Consider the following 22,316-nt stretch of genomic DNA (forward strand, 5'->3'; position numbering starts at 1 on the left):
TATGACCTAACCGTTGTCTATCATAGCTATTCCTTTTTTTCTCTCTTAGTTGTGAAAAAATAAAGCTCTTTAAGTTCCTTTGTAAGAGATTTCATAAGTGTTTCAGTTTTTATGGGCGTTCTCTGACAGTTTGGGTGACTCAATTATACTTAGCATTGTGTGAAAATATGACTACACAGCAGTAACTGTAGTGGGTGTGTACTTTATTCATACTGAAAGAAAAATGATCCAAATCGATAACAAATGTCAACCTTTTTTCCACTGCACGTATTGATTAACTCTTTTTAGGAAATGCTCTGTATTGCATTAATCAGTACAATCTCTCTGACAGCGTCAGTGACACTGTCACCCAGACAAAGCAGAACTATCATAATCAACAGGAAGCCACTTTCATAAAAACAAAACCAGTGAGCCGTGTGAAAAGCAGCTTGAGACATTGTATCATTACTTGGATTAGAATATTCCAAATGTGTGAGTATGGGTAGTATTCAAAAGTCTTTATTCTTGGATATACAATTAAATCTTAAACCACATATAGGGATTTTTTTTATTCAGCATGTTACAGACACAACTTTTTTTGACTGCAGTGATTTAACTGACAATGACTAATATTGAAAGTAGGTGCTTCATTCCCTTTAACGAATCAGAAAACCCCCAAAATGTCATTCCTAGATATGATTTAATTTCTCGGTTCAGCTTTTCAAATAAGCCCTTTTTACTGTTCAGCTATCCTACATGTATAGAAATAGTCAATTCATGAATCACGTTGTAAGGACACCTGATGTGTGTGTTCTCCATGCTGTTAGCATGTGGGGAGTTTTAGACCTTCCATTTTCACGACTGAATCTATTGCGTGGCTGTTGAAGCCGTTGGCAGGATGAAAAGATTGTCACATGATCCATTTCCTCTCTTTCTACCACTATACAACGACAAATCTTGTTTCGTCAGGAGTCACAATATCTGTACCTCCATCTACAACCGACATTGATAATCTACCTTTTGGTTCTTCTGCTTCAGTTTTCATAGGTAAGTGTTTATTTCTTATAAGGACTTTAAGGATTTATAAGAAGAACTTTATATTTACTTTTGTACATTTTAAATGTTGACTTGAAATTGGCCTTAACTGCTCCATATGAGTTTTTTTACTATTACTACAACACATCATTTGTACATGTGTCGAGCTAAATGTGCCATCATTTTATTTCGTTTTTTAACACAAACACAAAAAACACACAAAAAGGAAACAATAGGTCAAAGGTGAATAATTTGATTAAATAAATATAAATATATATTTGCATTTTATGATTATTGCAATACAATGTATTTTTTCTGCTGTGATTCCAAGAGGTGAAACCATTGTCATAATTCTACTCTTTGTTGTAGTATTAGGGACTTTCCATTGAATTAGACATGTTTATGGAAACCACCAGCATTACAACACATGTAAAACACATGGGAATGAAAAGTGTTTTTTGTTCCCTAAAAAGATGAAGTGGGAAACTTTCACACAGCAAAAAGATAGAACACAGTTTGTCTCACCTACCATTTTAAGCCTTTTATAATGTTAAAGTTTAGACATTTATGTTCATATTGCTTATGTGACGGTTCGTGATCTTCACCACAATTGAAATAGGTCTTTTCCTGTGTGAAAACTCAATTGCACTATTTGAATGCAAACAAAACACAGAGCTTCTGAAGATTGAAACATAATGTTCACACCTTAAAGATCAATCACTAGTGCACCTGCAAAAACAAGAATTTGCAATTCAGTGATCCCTCACTAAAGCTCCAGTCTACAGTCATTTTTGTGAGATGCCTGCATTCAAATAAAAACATTAACATTACGATGTATATGAAACGGCTTTATTTCCAACAGCTCCACAAGTTTGTAAAAGGTCGACTCTGGTGATGAGAAGCCATTCCCATCCAGTCATGACGGGCAATCACAGCTTCAAGCTAGACAACGCCACTCTGTACCTGTTTCTGAGTGTGAACACCAGCATTACCATCTCTGTCATCTACATGATCGTCACTGTCATTAACCTGGTAGGAAATGGCCTTTCCATGTGGCTCCTCATCTTCCGTACCTACCCAAAGACCCCCTCCATCATCTTCATGATTAATCTCACCCTCACCGACATGGCCGTTGGCGCTGCCCTGCCCTTTCAGATCACCTACCAACTCCAAGGATACGACTGGACTCTGGGATCCATGATGTGCAGGTATTTTTTTCATAATTTGAAGAGCAATGTTAAAGTGAGAGTGAGCAACTCCCCTTCAGCAGCCGTCGTCAAGTAGTGGCATCTGTAAATACACTGGAACTTCACTTTTCAATGTCGTTTTTTTCAGGATTTGTATTGTTTTCACAAATACTCAGTGTTTATTGACAGTCCACCAGTTGGAATAGGTTTTGGGAATGTGATTGATATCTTGCCCATAGTTGGATGAGAAGTTCAATACCACTGATGTTTCTTCAAAATGAATCTACATCCGATAGCTGATTAGCTTAGCACAACAAACTGGCACTTTACAAAAGTAACTAAAACTGCAGGCAATCATCTCTAAAGCTAACTGATTAACCCTTCGTATCATCTTTGTTTAATCTGATACAGAAACTGAACACTAAAGGTTATGTGGACCAGTTAAAGGCCAGACTATTTCTTTAGGCCCGTGGTCAAGAAATAAGCTATAGTCCTACACTAATCCTCCCCTAAAAACACAAATGGACCTTTTCCACACTTCACATAAGGATTAATCAAAGACATGCCATGTTCAATTTTTAGCTTTAAAGGTCCTCTCGGGTGGTTTTTTGTTATCTCTGAACAGAGCCAGGTTATCTTTTTTGCCTGTTTCCAGATTTAACGCTAAGCTATATTGTTCAGCTGTGTGCTAAAGTTTTATGGTCCATATAAAGGAAAACCGAGAGCTTTATACTAACTTTTAAACTTTACATTTTGCTTGATGAAAGGATTAACTAAAACACTTTTCTTGTGTGTATCCTACAGTGTCATGACCCTTGTCTTCTACACCAACATGTACTGTTCCATCCTGACCATGATGGCCATCGGAATTGTACGCTACCTGGGCATCATCCTGCCCATGCGGTATAGAGATAAAGTAGGAACTGGGAAAAAAAAGATCATCGCTATCATCAGCTGCATGCTCATGTGGGGTTTGGTCCTCAGTGTTCTGCACCCGCTGATGAAAACAGATCTGACCTTTTACATTCCTGAACTCAAGATTACCACATGCTTTGACATACTGAAGAGAGAAATGCTCCCGTCAAAGGCTGCCTGGGCTACTTTTCTCTTCAGCATGGTGTTCTTCCTTTTTCTCCTCCCTTTCTGTGTCACAACATTTTGCTATGTGAGAGTGATACTCAAACTGGCCAAAGATTCCAAGACAGCTCAGAAAAAGAGAGCCATACATCTGATCTCCGTTGTTCTCCTGGTCTTTACCTTCTGCTTTGCTCCCAACAACATCCTCCTGTTTGCTCACGCTGTGCTGAAACTTTTCTATGGCCAGTCTCTCTACATGGCCTACAAACTGTCTCTTTGTTTGAGCTGCCTGAATAGCTGCCTGGACCCTTTCATTTATTACTTTGCTTGTAAGGAATTCCGACAAAAGCTGCGAAAGCTAATGAATCTGTCAAGTCAGAGTAGTGCAGATTCAATGAAGACGAAGCATAAGGAGTGTTCTTATTCGGCACATTACAATTGTGATAGTTTAGAAAGAGAAGACAGCAAGGTATCTTATCCACAGCGTAGATCAACAAAATGAGAGGAAGAGATAAGGGTGTAACTTCCGTGATTAGGGAAGTGAGCGCAAGACAGAAACCATAAAAATGAGGCGGTTGCCGAGAGTTATTCGAGCTATTACATGAACAGGATGCAGCTGATTCATTTTACCTATTGTATGAGTTTTTTCTTTTAAATATTAAAGATGAATTGTAGATATTGTATATTTTTTTAACCAAATATATATAGCATGTCAATAAAATGTGAATAAACTCATTGTAACATACTATACTATACCCCTGGTGTCATTCTCTCTGCCACCCCTTGATTCTACTTGCTTTGGCTGTTCAAATGAGATGTCAACCATCATAATTGTATAGTTCCAGAGATATCACTGTGGAAAAAAACGGCCAATTTGGACCGAAAATAGTATAGAAAGGGGCTTATGACCCAACGCAAGAGAAAGGTTCATTTGAGCCGTGCTTTAAAGCTGTGTGAATGGAGGATCCGCTCACGTTATGAAACGTCACCACGCATGCGCGCTGACGTTGCTGGTCGTAGCAAGCAGCTATAACTGTCAGTCTCCAGACAGCACAAGGTAAGAGATATGTTGCATTATGTACTGTCATGTTTCTCTCAGAAATGCAAACCTCCTTTTGAGATTAGTTTTTTAATTCAACAGATTCACTTTGTTGGTGGTGAACTTACTCACCAAACGCCACAGTGAGAAAACAAGTGAGAAAACAAGTGAGAAAGCGTATTAGCTGCAAGCTAACAAAACGTTAACACAACAAGGACAGCGAAGTTTTTAACTGTGCATGTCGAATGTTAACACATCTAACGTTAGGAGTTTATATAAAGTTACTTGTTTAATGTTAAGTATCTGCTTTTAAGTAGTGATTATGTATGTACACTTTTAAAGTCACGTGAAACACTTTGGCATGAGGCAGAGTTGTTTGGGAAACTTCTAACTTTATCTGCTGTGTCTGTGCTGCAGTAGTTTAATGAATAGACTATGCATTAAATAATCCTGTGTAGTTGTAGTTACAGTTCTTTTCAGCAGCTCTGCCCGTTGAAGTACTTCATTTTGTGCAGTATGCACTAAAGACACACAACTAAAATGACCATTACGTATCGCAGTGCACAAAGGAATGTGCTTGATTTCCTTAAAACCAAAATAATGTAATTTAAAATGATTAAAAGCAGCAAACTTTCACGTCTGAGATCCTTTGACCAGTGAATGTTTTGTATGTGTCTTAAAGAATTACTTCAGTACTGTCATGTTGATTGACAGACTAATAAGCCAATGATTCTTTCAGCAATATATGAACTGGCCCTCTGACAGTGCATTACAAAGCAGCTGCAGTCATCTGACTCCTTCTTTGCTGAGTCTATCAGATAAACTAGGCCACCTCTGTAATGTTTAACTCTGTTCATCACTTTAGGGGCAGTGAGACAAGAAGGTCATCATGGTGCTGAACCCTGTCATTTCCAAGCTTTCTGGTAAACTGGTTGTGCTAGCCAGTGCTTCTCCTAGGAGACTTGAGATTCTCAGCAATGCGGTATGTTGCATCCTGGTTAAACTCATAGGAATTATATTTATATATATCACAACACCTGCACATGTTCTTTGTGAACACATTGAAAAATATTGAGTAGAGCTGGAACAAAGTTTCCCTTTTTTAGTCTGTCATAAATAAATCCTTCTTGGGTTGTCAAGCCATTTTGAAAATAAATGCAACATATTGAATGAAAGTAACAGATTTGTATCTACAAACAAGTAACAAATCCAACACATATAGGTGTTTTGTAAGACTCTCTTTATACAATCTGTATATCAGGCAAGCTCTTGTGCAATCGTACAATAAGGTTGAGAAACACCGGGCTGAACAAAAATGATTGATAATGTGTATTTTATTCATAACTAGACTGATGGATTGACTAACATTAGCTTATCGCATATACAGTTTATACATTGATGTAGCCTAAAGAAAATATGTTTAGGGTAAATGAATTGCCTTTTAAAAGGTAACACTGCGATCACTGATCATTTTTACAACCGTTTAATATTTTACCCTTTTATATATCCTATAAGGCCATTATGTGTTTAGTTTATAACTTAACAGGTTAAAGTGAATATTAATAACATTTCTAAAAAATAAGGTATTACAGAAAGGCTTATATTTACCTGTATTCCTTGGCAGAGAAAAAGCACAGATAAATATGACTACACACCCCTCATTGTTCTACTGCTCAAAAGTCAGTTATTTTAATCTAAAATGATGATTCAAATATTAATATATATCTTATTCAATTATATTGTTTCTTTTCTTCTCTCCTACACTTCAGGGCTTACGCTTTCAGGTGGTACCATCCTGGTTCAAAGAGACTCTTGACAAGGGGCTTTTCAAAGCACCTCATGAGTATGCTGTGGAGACAGCCAGGCAGAAAGCCCTGGAGGTGGCCCGCAGGATGCCTTTTGTGAGATAAGCTCCTTTTTGCATGACAGTATATGTATTATCATTACATTTTGATTACTTAGTGTGGATTACTTTGCTCTAGAAACACCTGAAGACTCCGGATATCGTTATTGGAGCAGACACTATTGTGGTAAGAGGAATAAAGCGTAATGTTATTTTTGTTTCTTTCTCTGTGCTATACATGTTGTATGTGTTTGCTGGACAGCAGCACAGCATTGGTGCCAGTTTTTTCTGTATCCATTCATAATTTCCCGTATAAGTGTTCAAACATCGTGTTATAAGCCTATATTTGAAGTGTGTTGACTGGTTTAATATATGATTTATATATATTGTTGTCCTGCTCATTTTACTTAAGGCTAACATAGTTAGGCTGTGGGCATATTCATGATTTTCATGGGATGTAACATTCATTACACAATATCATTTGAATAGTCCACAACTAAAATTAGCTGAAATTAGCATGGTTTTATTGTTGAATTTATTCAATTAAAACAGTACTTAATTATGAAAATAATATTACCTGGGCCACGACAGTAAATAGCAGATTTTATATGAAAAAATTCACATTCTAGACACAACTTATGATCGTGTTAGAATTCGGCCATGGTTTAGCACATTGACCAAACACGATCCAAAATTTTACCAGCTCTTTTACATTATGTATTTACTTTTGTTTTAATTTCTGCAGACTGTAGATGGCGTGATTCTGGAGAAACCTGTGGACAAAGATGATGCTTACAGAATGCTTTCGAGGTGAGTCATTTCCATAGCTATGCTTAGTTAACACGGGAATCGGCTGGTATTGTTTACAATTCCTCTTTTCTGTATTCTCCCTGTCAGCTTGAGTGGTAAAGAGCACAGTGTCTTCACCGGTGTGGCAATCATCCTCTGCCATGAGAAAGAAAGTAAGTACAGTTGAATAAGAAAAATTTGGTGACACAAAAAGGTTGAAACATTCATTTCAAATAGTTTTAAAATGTCTATTTCTTTAGTGTCTTTGTCTTTGAGAACACATATACTGTATGATTCAACACTGGGATTTTAAATATATATGCAAGGGCTTCACTGGTCAAATGATTCCAGTTGTAGACACATCAGTTAAAAACCTGCCTGCTCCCCAGATGAAGAAGTGGACTACCAGCTGATTGACTTCTACGAAGAAACAAAAGTGAAGTTTGCGGATCTTTCGGAAAATATGCTGTGGGAGTATATCAATAGCGGTGAACCCATGTGAGTATGACCATTTGAACTTTGACATGTGTAATAGCTGTTGATTTCTTTTGGTGTGGTTACTTAACCAATCATTTGTTCAGTGGAGGTCGTTTGAGTGGGTTCTTCATGAACCTGTTGCTTTTTGGACTTTGATGCTTGACTTTTTTTTGTCAGATATGTTTGCCTTTCCACCTTTCACACAGACAATGTGTCAGCACAAAGTAAAATCTGTACTTGGGTCAGTGATGTAATATTTGATTAGTTCTGCATTTAAAGAAGAAATGTGTTCATGTTGCTTTATAATGAGTATGTGTGTGTTCAGGGACAAGGCAGGAGGCTATGGTATTCAGGCTCTCGGTGGAATGCTGGTAGAGTACGTCCATGGAGACTTCCTCAATGTTGTGGGTTTCCCCCTCAACCACTTTTGCAAGCAGTTGGACCTTATTTACAACTGCTCTACTTCCTCCTCTGACCAACAAACTGCAACTGTCTGGTTGAACCACAACGACACTCACACTACCTCTAAACTCTCATTAGATGAGAGTTCCAGGACATTGGTCAACAGCCTGTCGAAACATAAAGGGGAAAAAGGCTCTGGGAATAAAAAAATACCACCGATGACCAGCAGAGAGCAGATGAATGAGCTCAATGTGACGGAGCCTGAGGACAGTGAACCAAAAAAAGAAGACTTTCAGCGAATCAGGCATTTAATGGATGGATTTAAAGCCTCAAAGGTACTTAGGAATAAACCTGGGATTCATATGTTGTGTTGCTTATGTCTCATGGTCTTCACAGTCTACAAGTATCAGACAATGTTGAATTCACAATCCCTTAAAAAAAAAAGTCACACTTCTGTATTTATTCCTCCTTTTCCAAAAATCCAGGCGCTGTTTACCGCATCCAAGATGTGTGTGTTTGACGTGCTCCACAGTAGGCCGGGGCTGGGTGCAGCACAGGTTGCCCAGGAGATCAAAGCCTCCGTGAAGGGCACTGAATGCCTGCTGGAGGCCTGTGTATCTCTGGGTCTGCTGAAGAGCAAAGAGAGAAGTTAGTCAGCATTCATCTGTGTTTATAATTACGTGATGGTTACTTCAAGAGACTTTAGTAGTGAACTTCAATCTCACATGTTTTATGGTGTCTCCACTCCAGTGTACGAGAACACAGATCTGTCCACATGCTTTTTGCTGTCGGATGCTCCTTTTTCGCTGCGGGATCACATCCTGCATTGTAACAACACAGTGTGGCCTATTTTCTCCCACCTTGAGAGTGGCGTACAGGAGGGAGCCAGCCAACGTGAAAAGGCTTTGGGCCAGACATCCAAGGATCAGGTGATTATCTCTATGTTCCGATGGGTAAAATGTGGGGAGAGACACACTTGATGCTATTTTTGTTGTTCCTCTATGTCATTTGTTTCTATTTAAAGGATACTCTCAACAGCAGCCAAGACACCAAACTGAGATTCATGAATGCCATGCACAGCATTGCTAAAGTTACAGGGAAAGTTGTAGCAACAGCCTTTGACCTCTCAAGTTTTAAAACTGCCTGCGATCTTGGAGGTAAGGAGAGACAGTTAAGGTTTAAAATGGTGTCTTTGAGTGGTCAACCTTTCCTTTACTAATCTTCTTTGTGTTTTCCAGGATGCACTGGGGCCATGGCCTACGAGTTCACTAAAGCCCATGCTGGATTGTCTGTGACAGTTTTTGACATGCCAACAATTGTTCAGCTGAGGGAACATTTCAAACCTCTGCACACGGACAACAGGGTATCATTTGTAGCAGGTCAGTGTGCGTATCATCATTCAAATACACTCAAACTGACGAATGCAGCTTATTCTGTGGGTCTCAAATATCAAAGTAATATCTCCCTCTCTCTGTGGTCTTAACTTACGGCTCCTCTCTGTCTTAACAGGAGACTTCTTTAAAGATGATTTGCCAAAAGCAGACTTGTACATCCTGGCAAGAGTTCTCCACGACTGCTCCGATGAGAATGTGCATATTCTGCTGAGTAAAATCACAGATGCATGCACACCAGGTACTCCATATTTTGACTTGTTTGACTGATAACATAACTGCAATATATTTTTACTTTATTCATGATTGGTATAACATTCTAAGTGATGAGATATTTCCGGTAAAACTTAGCAGTTAGCAGGGTTTTTTTACAGTAAGATAAGACCCACATTCTGATAAGATCATATCAACGTTCGGCTGCAGTTCACTTTGATTTCAATAACCCACAGCCTCTGTGTAACTGCTGCCGTCCCCTGTTATTGTCGGTGTTGATCTGATTTAAAATCTGTTGTTGTGTCATATAGCAAAAAGGCAGGCTGTATCAAAGCCAAGCCAAAATACCAACAATCTGCACTTTTCTTTCGGTCTTTAGGCTTTTCCTTAAGCAAATGAATGCAAAGGGGGGTAGGGGATAACAAAACAACCACCTACTTTTTATGAAGTTGTACATCTACTTACACATCTTGCACTTGCTCCAGGCTGCGGGCTCCTGCTGAGTGAGATCTTCCTGGATGAAGACAGAAGTGGCCCTAGTTGTGGGCTGCTCCAGGCCCTCAGCATGAGCGAGGGGAAACAGAGGAGCGCAACCGAATACAGTCTGCTTTTGAAGAGCCATGGCTTCATAACGGCACATGTCAGACATACAGAAAACCTCCTGGATGCTATGCTCTGCATCAAAGTGTGACGTACCAAATATCAGTTAATGTTTAAGGTATTGGACCAGAACAGAGATATGTTTGATAAATCATTCTATAATTGTCTTGTGTTTTAAGGTCTTGACCAATGTGTTTTGTTGGACCTGAGGATGTACAGTGCTCATAGTTGACACCAGTCTGTCATGATTGCGCAGACTGAGGGGATAGAGATCCAGTACTCAGACTTGGGAACTGGGATTTATTATAGGTGTCTTCATTTTTTATTTTTGACCATCCTTTTTTAATCTAAACATTAAGTAAAAATCTTTCTGTGATCTGTATGCAGTTTCCTCATTCCAAAAAGACTCACACTGTGGTCCACTGGATGACGGCTGTGGCTGGAGAGTTCATCCTGCCTCTTAAAAACTCTGAAGTGTCATATTATGATGATGCAATACGGAGGCAATGGGAGAAAAATGAGTAACGGAAGAAATAACAAATATCTAACACATGACTTCATGTTTACATCAACTTTATAGGAGGCAGATTTCCAGTGATTAGAGAGCCAAGCCTTCTTCAATGGAGTCATGTCAGACCATTCTCTGAAGTACATGTGCAGCATTCATCTTGGTCTTGTATGCACTATTTAAACACAGCATACATTATTGCCACATTTGGTCTGTTTGATCATAATTGCCCTTTTTTGTCAAAGAATGATCAAACTCCAAGCACCTATTCTCTGACGCTAATCTCTCCCAAATTAAAGCTGCAGAGAAAATACTTTGCTTGTCACTTCTTAACTTACAGTAGACGCAGCAAAGTGATATTTGATACTTTTGAAAGTAACCCAAATATTTATTTTGCAGTTATAAGAAATGGACAGTGCTGGAAATAACTGCTGTGTCAGTAAATCTCCTCAAGATGGCAGCTCAGACCTGCAGATCTCTTCTGAATACTTGGAGAAACAAAGAGTTCCCTGTTTAATTCTTTCCAGTGAATGTGTGTATGGAGATGGTTTCCTCATTAAGTGACAGTAAGCTTTTACTTCACGTTCATTTCAACTTCATGTTTCCAAGCTAGGGAATTAATGTGTGCATTTTACTAGGGTAAGAAATGTCCTAAACGCATAGAAACATATTCCAGCATCCCTTAATTCCTCACAGATATACTGCATGAATTTTTAGAGCATCCAAACAGCTGATGGGAGTGTGGGAATATCTGTGGCCAGAATAAATATCTCTTATTCTTTTTGACTCTGAAAGTGTATCGGGACTACTTTTTGTTTTGGATCCCTCTCTTGAGCATTTTCTTAGAAGGGTAATAAGGGTGGTCATGTTATTCATGGCTATTTTCTTGTCAGTCTGGGCTCATGCTCTTTGTGACATCTAATTGATTTCCCTTACTCAGACTTTCTTCTTTTGATGAGGAGAGACAGAGGGAGGGTGGACTTAAGTTCAAATAGGACAGTGTAAATCACATAAGGTATATTTTATTCTCTACACACATTGAATACATCATACATATTGCAATCCCTTCCACAATGATTGTGAAAGTCTGTATTGATTCAATAAATCTAGTACTTCATACACATTGCATAACTGATCAGATCTTTTTAGGACACCAGGTTGTTGTGTATCAGGAGAACGTCAGGCTGGTGAAACACAGATGAGCATCACAAATCAAACAACCGATTCTCTTGTTCCCTTAAAACATGATGAAGCATTTCCATGAAAGGATCTGCATATCCGTTCACTTCCAGTGTCCCATCTGCACCCGCTCACCCTCAAACGCCTTGGTTTTTGTGTACGAGTATCAACTCCAAAGCCTTTGCAGGGCTCTTCTAATGAAAACCATTCAAGTCAATCAAGTTTACCAGAGACCAAAGGCCAGTGTAATTTGGGAAAATTGCTGTAACTCCAAAGTAATCTTCTGTAATGTGATCTTGCCTATTGAACACTGGCTGTACTGTACGTGTCGGATAAGAGCTCAGTCATTTTCTTCAAATGCAGTCTTGACAAGCAGCATAGATATCCACCTGCAAGTAATCATCATTCTAGTGTTAAGTGCTTTGATATTAAAATGACTGATTTAAGACCATTTGCTGCTAGTAGATAGCGATTTGAAAACACTTCCATATGTTGATAGCGGGGATAAGCTGGGTTTGAGAACTGAGTGGACTGCATGTTTGGTTTACTGGTAACAGTCAGTGAGAACACATCATGGAAAAGTCACAAGTTCAGTTATCCAGTTTAGAAAGAAGGCTATACATTAAATAAGAATGATGTAATTAAAGCTTGAAAAATAATGGGTGCACAGTTTCATGGGGTTTAATATATGGCTTGCCTTGTGATTTAAACTTGTACTCCAGGGAGGCTTCATGTAACTTCAAGTGTAACCACTTGGGGGCAACATTGGCTAAAGAAAACTCCACCAGAGGCTGATGTTATCAAGTTATATTGGTTGTTGACAGGAAAAACTGAGGTGTTTGAAATGTTGCAAATATCCATATCAAACTTTTATCTAAAATATATACAGTATCTTTGTTTATACCGAAAGCATCTCTGTGACTTTGGGAAGGATACACAGAATTCAAATGGTCGCAAGCAGAATAACAAACACTAACTCTAATCACTCAGTTTTTTTGATTTGCTTCTCAAAACTGAACTCATGCTTGGGCACCTGTTTCAAAGTACAGGCTTGTTTTTTCAAAGTCCTCCTCTGTCAACAAACAGAATAAGCGCGATGATGGCTGGCTCTTCAACCCACATCTGATTTCAGCAAATGTGAAATTGTTCAAAGTGAGTCGTGCTTCATTGATTTGTTTCAAGGCAGAGGAAAAATAACCTCGGGGCTTCTACAAGTTAGAAATAACAATGGAGTCCTTCTCTGCCGTTTGTACTTTTCTGGCCTGACATCAGTAGCTGATTTGGGATTTTCACTGTTGATTTAACTGCTGGTCGAGACTATGTTAAAGTAGTACTTATTTGTATAGATGTTGGAGTATCAGATCAGTTATTTAAAGTTGGTGTCCTCTTACATTACAGTAATTCAGAAATGTTTTAATGTATGTTTGCTTTTTTAGGTGCCCGACTTAAACGTTTCGATTTTAAGGGGTTTATATTATCCCAATAGATATTCATTCTTCCTTGGAGTTAGGAGAGAAATTGACAGCCTACCACCTGTTCCATATTCAGGAGTAAGAAGGTGAGTAGCTTCCTGTAGCTTAGCATAAGGCCTGTAAACAAGGGGAAGCAGCAAGCATAAATACAAAACATAAAGTTGTGGTGTTGAAAGGAGTCAGGCCTTCGTGTTGGAAGTATTTCTTTGGGATTATCAACCACTAGCAGTGACTCTCTGGACTATCTGCTAGTTACATGGACCTCATGGTGACCGAAGGAGGTACAGTATACAAACCTTTTTACGTTTCTGTTTGTGTAAGGGCTACTAAAACCAGATATTACATTGGAGAGTCTTAATTTTGCACTTAATAAAGAGCCATAGTTGTTTCCATTTTTTAGCCAAGCTACACTAATTGCTTCCTGACCTTAGTTTGGGGATGAGTGGTATCCAGTGGTGAAAGAAGTACACAGATGTTGTTACAAGATAGGTCCTGCAATCAAAATGTTACTCAAGTAAAAGCACAAAAGTATAGCATCCAAATTTACTTAAAGCAACAAAAGTAAGAGTTCTCATTATGAAGATTGACCCATTTCAGAATAATATGTAATGTGTTTTGCTTGTAATTAACTTTGTATGCTGCATGTTGCTTGTGAAACGTACTCCAGGTGTAACTATTTAAGAACTCATTATATGTCACATCATTATTACAAAACTGCAAAGTAACTAAAGATATACCAAATAAATGCAGTGGAAGTAAAAGTACACCATTTACCTCCTAATTTTAATTGGGTAAAAGTACAAAATAGCAAAAGTAAAGTACAAATCCCTCAAGAGTGTACTTAAGTACTTGAATACATCTACTTAGTTACTTACACTGGTGGTATCAATATGTGGGCATTTTTTTGTTGCAAGGAAGCAGATAAGGGTATTTCCCAATGTGTTTAAATATTCCTTAAAAGAATAAAAGAACTAAAACATATTACTCTGTAATCCATCATATCAAACCTTTACTCATGAACATATGGACACAGCGTAATACCGAATAAATCACCATTTAGCTCACAATCAGAACCCACTTGGCCCCTGCTAAAAGCTAACAAGAATCTCATTAACATATGGAAATGTTTGTTGCGGTCAAATACAAGATACTGTCTCCCCTTCCTGTCTCCATGTGATGTGTGAGGTGTCACTCAGTGATACAGTACGGGAGGAGACTCTCTGTGTAGAAATGGTTGGTGACAGGGCTTTCATCCGACCCACTGAGTGCTCTTTGTTGTTATTTTGGGAGCTCTCATGGGTGCAATCTGAGAGAGCAGCAGAGAGACGGGTCTCATCTTTGCACGAACACACACACACACACACACACACACACACACACACACACACACACACACACACACAACTGTAAAAAATAATGACATGCTCACTGTCATGTCAATCAAATTGGCTGCTTTTCGGGAGGTGTACACATGGAAAATCCATTAATTGTCAGTAATGAAGACATAATAACAATATTTCAAAACAGAGTAATATTTTGTTCCACTTGAACTAATATAAGTTTTTATATGAAAGCACATTTCTTACTTGAAAAGAATTAAAAAGATGAAAAGTAAGTCAAAATAAAAATTAGTAAGTGAAATTAAGATTTTTGTTATATGTTTGACTCACTTTCTGATCATGTTCACTTAACATTGCATTGGTTTGATTTTCGTTGTTAGTTTATCGTCTTAAAATTAAAGCATGTTGTTTTGTTGTCAGAGCTGAGATATTTAATAAACATCTATTGTGGCATAAACTGGACTGAGGCCTTAGCTCACAGCTCACATATCCTTAATGGTATAATTACTTTGTATTACTTTATTATCTGCTTAGGTTTTGAGATATTTTATAAGCATGGTTCCTGGCTGGACTCTTACTGATGTTGTTGTTGGAAGTTTCCTCCGCCTCTCTTAAGGTTGCGTGTCATTTCATTACTTGGGTGTTAGCCATTAACCACAACTTTAATACTTTACGCATAAACAAAATTTCATCCACCCCCATTGGGGTAGGGCAGTGCCAGGATATTTAAAAAATTTGGTGAATGAGACCAAAACTATTATTTTTGTTATTAAGGTAATCTAACCCTTTAAAGAATTTAAAATGGAAGAAAAACAACCAGCAGAATCCTACCACAGTTATGTGTTTGAAATTTAGACTGCATGAATGGAAATGAAAGTCTCCAGTAAACAGCTTAAGTCTATTTGATTTCACATTCAAACAGTGACAATGATCATAACCTCTGACAGTGTAAGATGCAAAACAAATGTTTAGCCTATCAATGGTTTGCGCCGATGAGATATTTATGGGGTTGACAAAACTGTCTTTGCGTCTGTCTTGATGTCTGTTATCACGAGTTGAAGGTGCTTCCGCAGCGGCCTCTGACACGAATCACAGGCGGCTGCTGTTTAAAACAAGTGAGGAGATATCTCACTGTGCGATGATGACCCTTGCTCCTAACCCCCTCCAGCATCAGTTCATCCTGCAAACAATAACAATCAATTCCCTCCACATCTGACAGAGCTGGAGAACAACTTATAAATGATATGCATCTCCTGCTGGTCCCATGGCAACCGCCTTGACTTTATTGTTGCGTTTCTTTGATCCAGCCAAGCTTTGATTCATTTCTCTTTCACCCTTTTAGCTAAACATATCATGTGAATTTGAAGCTTTGTTCCTGACAGTCCCCGTCTTACCTCGCTCTCTCCACAGGCTCCTGACGCCTCCCAGAGGAGCCGCGGAGGAGGAGAGGAATTCCACTGGATTCAAAGACTTCTCCGGGTTGCTTTTGACTCTTCCGCCTGCCTTGCCTTCCCCCGCTCCTCATTTTGACCTGTTCCCCGTGATCCCCTGCCAAACCATCTTCCTGGCCCTGAGGGACTGTGGCTGTATGTGCACAAGCGTACACATGGAGGGGTTTCAGCGTCTATTCCAGAGAAGCTCCACTGGTACGTTCCTCCGCATGTCCAGGCCTTTGATTCAGTGAATAAGCAGTCTGAACTTTGGTCTGATTCATTGGGTGTTTTTCATAAAGTTTCTTGACGTGGCTGTGGATACGTTGCCAGGTTTCTTACACACGATGGGTACTCTCATGAATTTCATTAAGAAATGGTATTGCAGGCACTTAGACATTGTGTAACGACTCATCTTCAAAAGAATGGGACATTATATCTAAAGGACTTTCACCAAATGAGAACGTAATGAAAAGTGAAAAGTGTGTGTTTTCTCAGTGCCATCTGGTTTCAATCATGGCAATATCCTAAACATGACCAGTTCTTTGAATCAGCTACCCTCAGCTTGCCTCCCAGATGTTAGGCACTCATTATTCCAGTCAGGCCTCTCTGACAGTTACAAAAAGTCCAACATTTTCACTAGTAAAGCACAAATAGGAGTCAGCCTACAGGCATTCATCTTATTATCACTTTACATTCGCTGTTTTCACCATTTTCATGTTAAAACGTAGTTAAAATTGACCTCATATTTATCATAGTCTGACTTTTCAAGTTTACTCGTTGTTCTGTTGTTGCAATGAATAGCCGCTCAACAACCACATTTCTTCTTAGCTTTGATGTTTTAAAACGGCAGGCAATAGGAAATGTAAGGTGCTCTCTTTAAAGGACAAGTGATAACCTCAATTACAAAAGTAAGAGTAAGTAATAAAGCGCATCAACTCTACCAGCCTGTATTTATTCTTCAATCCACCGGACTAGTCTGTGTTTGGGTTTGTCAGTTATTTTTCATAGTCAGTATTAAGTGTTAAACAAAGTGACATGAACTCTGACCTGCTTAAAGATCTTTTTACAAACCAATATATCATTTTAAATTAATTGTCTGGCATAATAACCCTTAACAAAATTAAACTACTTTATGGTATTTAACTGCTCACCTCTGTCTCAAGCCACATGTACTATAAAATCAGAGCAAATCAGCACCACATTTCCCATAAACTTCACCTCTTACTGCTGCAAAGAGGGCATTGGCTCTTGATAGAAGCCCTAAGGGATACTCTAGCAATTACAACACAGGTCTTGCATACAGCCTTACTATATATAGCTGTACTTTAAAGCTAATAAAACACATCCTTTGATCAACCTACACATTTAAGTCCAGGGACGATCGATGAGGAGTCCTGAGAGAGAGATGGATGACTTTTTCTTAAAGGGCACACTGTCAGCCCTGCACTTATTTGCTTACTGGCTTTATATGGGCATTTTGTGTGATTATGGGAGGCTTTGCATGCATGTTTTCTACAGAGGAATTTAATACACACCTTGTGAAAGGCCCAGCACATCTGCACCGGTGTTTTCACTTATGCTCGCTAATTAGACCTCTGCCCAGGGTGGAGGGGAGGCGGAGCTGTGATGTAAAATCACATGCACCAATCAGAAAGGGAAAGGTTTAGGTTGTGCCTCCCAAACAGGTGCGTCAAAGCTCACAGGAATCTGTACATCCCCACACAGTTAGGAAGTCGAATCAGGCGCAGTTTATGCAGACAGAAAGAGCTTCATTTCTCTATTGATTTTTATTTTAAAAGCATGCATGTCAGCTAAGACATGTGATAGATTTAAAGCAATGAAACAGAATCTCTTTTGGAATGTGCTGCTCTTGTTGTGCTATGGGAAGCTTGCACATGACACTGAAATGATAGGGAACATATTTCTATCCTTATACTTTTAAGGGACTAACGGCATTTAAAAATACATTGAGTATTTTCTTTAGCAAGTTCTTATACTGCAGCACAAAATAGTATAATGAAAAAGACTAAATAGATAAGCTTTATCCACTTTTGTGTCACCACTTTTTATTTTTTTACCTAATTTTCATAAAATAAACTAAGTAAATTGATGATCCTGATGGGGACCATTAACTAAATATATCTTTCTGAGATAAACAAATAAATCTAGTAAAATGTAGCTACAGGTCTGATAATGTTTTTTGTTGTTTTCTTTATTAACCATAACTACCTATTCAACAAGAAAATTGTGTTTCAAGTCAGCTTTGATGCAAATATTTTGATCAATACACAAAAGTAGCACACTTGTTATTGGATTATTCAATGAATATCTTTAAAACTGAGAAAAACAAGACTATGACCTTGAATAAATTGCATATTAAAACTCTTGTCCCTTAATGACAACCATATGTACATTGCAACAAGTTACAGCAGTAATTTGACCATCGCTTTTCCACGTATTATAAGATAGAAAAGAAAGGCTTAAATTAATACAAGCTGATGGTACAGTGATGACTTCATTCAGCTATGTGTAGTATTGCATTATGAGTTTCACAAAACCACAGCCCTTTGGTTCAATAAACTGAAATTCTGTCATATTGGCTAACAGAACTGTTGTCATAACCCATCAATTTGGCTTATTTACAGTGAGTTTAGCTGAAAAATGTGTAGACGAGATAAATTATGAGGAAAAAACCCTGGACAGAATCTGACCTCAGTCGAGCAAACATGAGTTTTACTTTATGTACTGTGGGAAACAATGTGTCTGAAGTTGGACCCTGTAATGATTGGAATATTGTAAGAGTCATTATGATGAAGTCTTTAACCGCGGTCAATAATTTTGTCACACCTGACTCTAACAACCATGAACTGCTATTAGTCAAATTGGAGTGTCAATACTGACTTTACCCTCGGCACAGTTGTTGTAATATGAGCTTTAACCAATGGAGGGCAGTATGACTATGAAGACAAGCATCTTCACAAAGGCTAAAACCCAAATAAGATCTTTTCAACACCCTGGAAGCTGGTGTTTGGGTATATAGTGCATGATATGTAAACTTCATGGTGAATGTTAGCGTCTCCTGCCATTCAGAGGTGACACTAAGAGGTTTAGATTACTGTGATTATAATTGGTAGATGTAAATATTAGATTGTCAAGTCAAAAAAGGCTGAAACATTTTGTGATTTATCATCTTAGTATGTGGCAGTAATGTTTTGTAATGAATACTTCTGGTATTTTTTGTTGGTATTTAACGTACGTCTACCAGCTCAAAAGTACTTTCCCCTTTTAACGCCTAGTTCTCAGATGTGATCAAAACTGGACCAACGGTTTCAAAGATACCTTTAAATGTTTACATGTCAATGAATCATCAATGTTCAATAACATACTTTTATACATTTAAACATGTTTGTCTACTCGTATATTAAATATTTCAGTGTTGCTCATTTGGATTTTATTTTTCCCTGTCTGCACATTTTTTTGTTACCTTTAACAAATATTCTGCATCTGGAAATAAACACCTACCAATGTTTTCTTGCTAATCAATGTTTTATCTGATCTTTCATTCAACATTTTCTTTTCTGTTGTTGTTTCAAGTAGTCTTTGAAGAGCAGCGGTGGAGCCTGGGGATGGTTGGGGGTGAGCTGAGCCCCGGACGGCAGACTGCACCTGAGAGCGAGCCTCAGACCTGGGGGTAAGACCCACAACATGACCTCTGCGCCAGAGCAACAATACAAAGAAACAAAGACAAAGATTATTACACCACAAACTTGTATGTGCACCGTTGTGGTGGAGTAACTGTGTTTCATGTAGTCACTGATTTACTATGTGTCTTGATTGTGTTAATTCTTACTGTCAGCTCCATTTCCCTTTGCGCACTGATTTTTATATCCTCATAAATGCTCTGTTTAATCATTGCATATCAGTTTCAGGTCCAACACATTTTCTCAATCTTCTTACTAGATTATTAAAATAATATTTCTCCTGTTACACACACACTCACATACAGTCATACTGTACCTCTCCTGCATTCCTCCGAAGAGAGCTACAGCAAACAGCTGCCTGATTAATAAGTTAGGTCCTCTAAATATGGCTCAGAGTCATGTATCTTTAAAAACGACTTAATAATGGTAATCAAGATTATCAACAGCGTACCAATTATATCTTTAAACTTTCCTCCCTTAATTATGTATAGTTCTCCTTCACCCAGGATGAAAAGGGCTGCTTTCTCAGTCTCAGGTGGATTGTTCATCTTAAGTGTTTATGATGGTGTATTTGTATCACAGCTAAGCTACGTTCCCTTAAAGTGGCAGTGAGCTAAAAGGGGCCTGTGCCTCTTCCGTGTGTGTGAATCAACCACAATGGAGGAGTTCCTATGTTTTATTTATTGATATGTTTTAGTGGGGGAAGACCTAGCATTCATTATCATAAAGGCCTCTAGACATCAAGTCACACACAAAAGACCCCGCCAGCTCGCAGCCTCTCACACGCACAGATCAACACTTGCACACGATAAGCAGGCCGCTTTGCTGTAGCGACTCCTCGCCAGCAACCATTGGTAGCTTCAGTGACAGAAGCTGACAGTGTCAAAGTGTCTTTGTCTCTCGCACATAAACTGTCCCTGAAGCTGTCGTTGTGAGAGAGATGTAAAACACAGCCGTTTTTTATTCCTTCATGGGGGGGAAGTTGTTTTCATTCCCCCCTTCTGGTTAAAAAAAAAAAAATGTCATATCTTTTCTGTCAAGGCCCTGGGGCGTATGGTGGTGCTCATGTTAGAGGAGTAGTATAAGCATCCTCAAACCCAGCGGAGTCTGACCATATTGTACCTGCGCTCGTATTCATCTCGCTTATTTTGTCAAAAGCTCAAAGCTGTGAATTTCAGACAGCCGTGTTGTCATCTGATCTATGTGAGTGTGAATCTTTAGTCTGTGTGTGTGTGTGTATGCGTAGAGGAAGACAGCCTGTAGGAACAGATGTGGGAAAAGTCTGTAAAAACTCAATATGAACCCTGCAGAGGCCTTCCTCTCTCTCTGTTCAATTATTTAGAGTCAAAGAAAAGAGGCAAGAGTAAAATATTTCCACAGAAGCCACTGTGTTTGGCAGGGATGAATAACATATTTATCCAGTCTCATCTTTGCCAAATAGCCGGAAATGGAAACAAATACCTTCAATTGGATTCTTGGCTCTGGTGTTTTCCTTGAGCTGCTGCTATGTGTACTCATGCAGTCATATTGAAAAATTCCTCAGGACCAGAAATTATGGAAGTGCTGACAAGTAGAATTTTTCATGGTATCCAGATCTAGTACACTTGGCAGTTTCAGGCAAATCCTATCCTCTCATGTGATGGGTGGGGGGGGGGGGGGAGAGAGAGAGAAAAATTGTTCACCTATTTAATTTGATTACAGATTAGAAGAGGAAAAGAGTCACATTTCCTCCCTGGCACGTCTCTACTTGGAGCACTCTGAACCTGATTTTATAAAGAGATGTCACAGCCAAGCGCCACAGTAATGCCTGTAATTACTCTGAACTCAAATAAATAAATAAATTAGCTTTTCTTTGTGTGAGTCTGACAGGTTTTCCAACATCCTTCACTGGAAAAAAGATTGCAGTGTGTGTGCATAGGTGTGTACTTTTCAGTGCTAGCGTGTTTGCGTGTGTGTCTTTGTGTGGGTGTGTTTACATATAGTGAGGCACTTGTAAAGGAGAAATTCAGAGAGGATGAAATTTTGACAGCTACAGTATAGCTTGTTTTCCCCTCTCTTCTTTTTTTGACTGTGATAATCTCTTCTCAGCCGTGTGCGCTGAAGGCAAACCTCCATTTGAGACTGATAAGGTTCGAGGTGCAGCTTTGTAAATAATAAGGTTAGAATTTCTACACAGTTGCTAGTGCTGCGACTGATCTCGCTCCTATTAGTGACAATTGGCTGTGACCTCACCTGCTCACCCATGCTGTCATCACTGAGGGTGTATCTGCAGCAGCAGTAGCAGGCGATTAGATCATCCACTCTGGTCATAGAAGGAGACATCCAGACAAATGTTGCTCTGCTGAACCTAAGGAGGTCTGATGCATGTTGTCATGACAGTTGGCTCCTTGACTTTTGATATTGTTCAACTGCAAAAAATGGTTTAATATTTCCCGTTTCAGGGGAAAACCCCTAAAAGCTCACAAAGCAACCAGACTATTTGCACATGCAGACATACTAACACCTGGAGTGGCAGAATATGTTATAATTTGAACAGTGTATCTATTACTTTCAGCTGTTTTAGCTAAATATTTTGTCTGTTTAATCCAACACCTTTCACCTAGCTTAAACAGTTTGTAATATATTTTACTTTAGCTGTTGTCTGAAACTGT

General features: G+C 38.7%; 2 protein-coding genes across 5 annotated transcripts; both read left to right on the forward strand.

Annotated features, from left to right (window-relative positions):
- The first annotated feature begins 452 nt into the window (after positions 1-452).
- p2ry8 (P2Y receptor family member 8) lies at positions 453-4,023 on the forward strand. Of its 3 annotated transcripts, none has more exons than XM_063887558.1 (4): positions 453-471; positions 949-1,026; positions 1,877-2,222; positions 3,006-4,023. In XM_063887558.1, exons 3-4 carry the CDS (start codon positions 1,909-1,911, stop codon positions 3,778-3,780), a joined length of 1,089 nt encoding a protein of 362 aa, XP_063743628.1. In that variant the 5' UTR covers positions 453-471; positions 949-1,026; positions 1,877-1,908; the 3' UTR covers positions 3,781-4,023. The 3 variants fall into 3 exon arrangements, with proteins under 3 accessions (XP_063743628.1, XP_063743626.1, XP_063743625.1); XM_063887556.1 differs by lacking the exon at positions 453-471 and having other exon boundaries at positions 539-1,026; positions 1,877-2,046; positions 2,170-2,222; XM_063887555.1 differs by lacking the exon at positions 453-471 and having other exon boundaries at positions 735-1,026.
- Positions 4,024-4,142: 119 nt separating this feature from the next.
- Positions 4,143-11,334, forward strand: asmtl (acetylserotonin O-methyltransferase-like). 2 transcript variants are annotated; one of them, XM_063887553.1, is made up of 14 exons: positions 4,143-4,335; positions 5,183-5,299; positions 6,087-6,218; positions 6,300-6,347; positions 6,906-6,970; positions 7,058-7,122; positions 7,339-7,447; positions 7,752-8,163; positions 8,314-8,476; positions 8,579-8,757; positions 8,853-8,985; positions 9,067-9,207; positions 9,338-9,460; positions 9,918-11,334. In XM_063887553.1, the coding sequence occupies exons 2-14, from the start codon at positions 5,207-5,209 to the stop codon at positions 10,121-10,123; spliced, it is 1,869 nt and encodes a 622-aa protein (XP_063743623.1). In that variant the 5' UTR covers positions 4,143-4,335; positions 5,183-5,206; the 3' UTR covers positions 10,124-11,334. The 2 variants fall into 2 exon arrangements, with proteins under 2 accessions (XP_063743623.1, XP_063743624.1); XM_063887554.1 differs by lacking the exon at positions 4,143-4,335 and adding an exon at positions 4,369-4,472.
- The last annotated feature ends 10,982 nt before the right edge of the window (positions 11,335-22,316 follow it).

The sequence above is a fragment of the Eleginops maclovinus genome, chromosome 7, assembly GCF_036324505.1.
Source record: "Eleginops maclovinus isolate JMC-PN-2008 ecotype Puerto Natales chromosome 7, JC_Emac_rtc_rv5, whole genome shotgun sequence".
In the NCBI taxonomy this organism is placed as follows: Eukaryota; Metazoa; Chordata; class Actinopteri; order Perciformes; family Eleginopidae; genus Eleginops; species Eleginops maclovinus.

Coding starts and splice junctions, on each gene's coding strand:
- asmtl (XM_063887553.1), top strand. CDS start 5,207: ATGGTGCTGAACCCTGTCATTTCCAAGCTTTCTGGTAAACTGGTTGTG. Junction 7,123..7,338: donor CCTCTGCCATGAGAAAGAAA/GTAAGTACAGTT, acceptor CCTGCTCCCCAG/ATGAAGAAGTGGACTACCAG. Junction 8,986..9,066: donor AACTGCCTGCGATCTTGGAG/GTAAGGAGAGAC, acceptor TGTGTTTTCCAG/GATGCACTGGGGCCATGGCC.
- p2ry8 (XM_063887555.1), top strand. CDS start 894: ATGATCCATTTCCTCTCTTTCTACCACTATACAACGACAAATCTTGTT. Junction 1,027..1,876: donor TTCTGCTTCAGTTTTCATAG/GTAAGTGTTTAT, acceptor TATTTCCAACAG/CTCCACAAGTTTGTAAAAGG. Junction 2,223..3,005: donor CTGGGATCCATGATGTGCAG/GTATTTTTTTCA, acceptor TGTATCCTACAG/TGTCATGACCCTTGTCTTCT.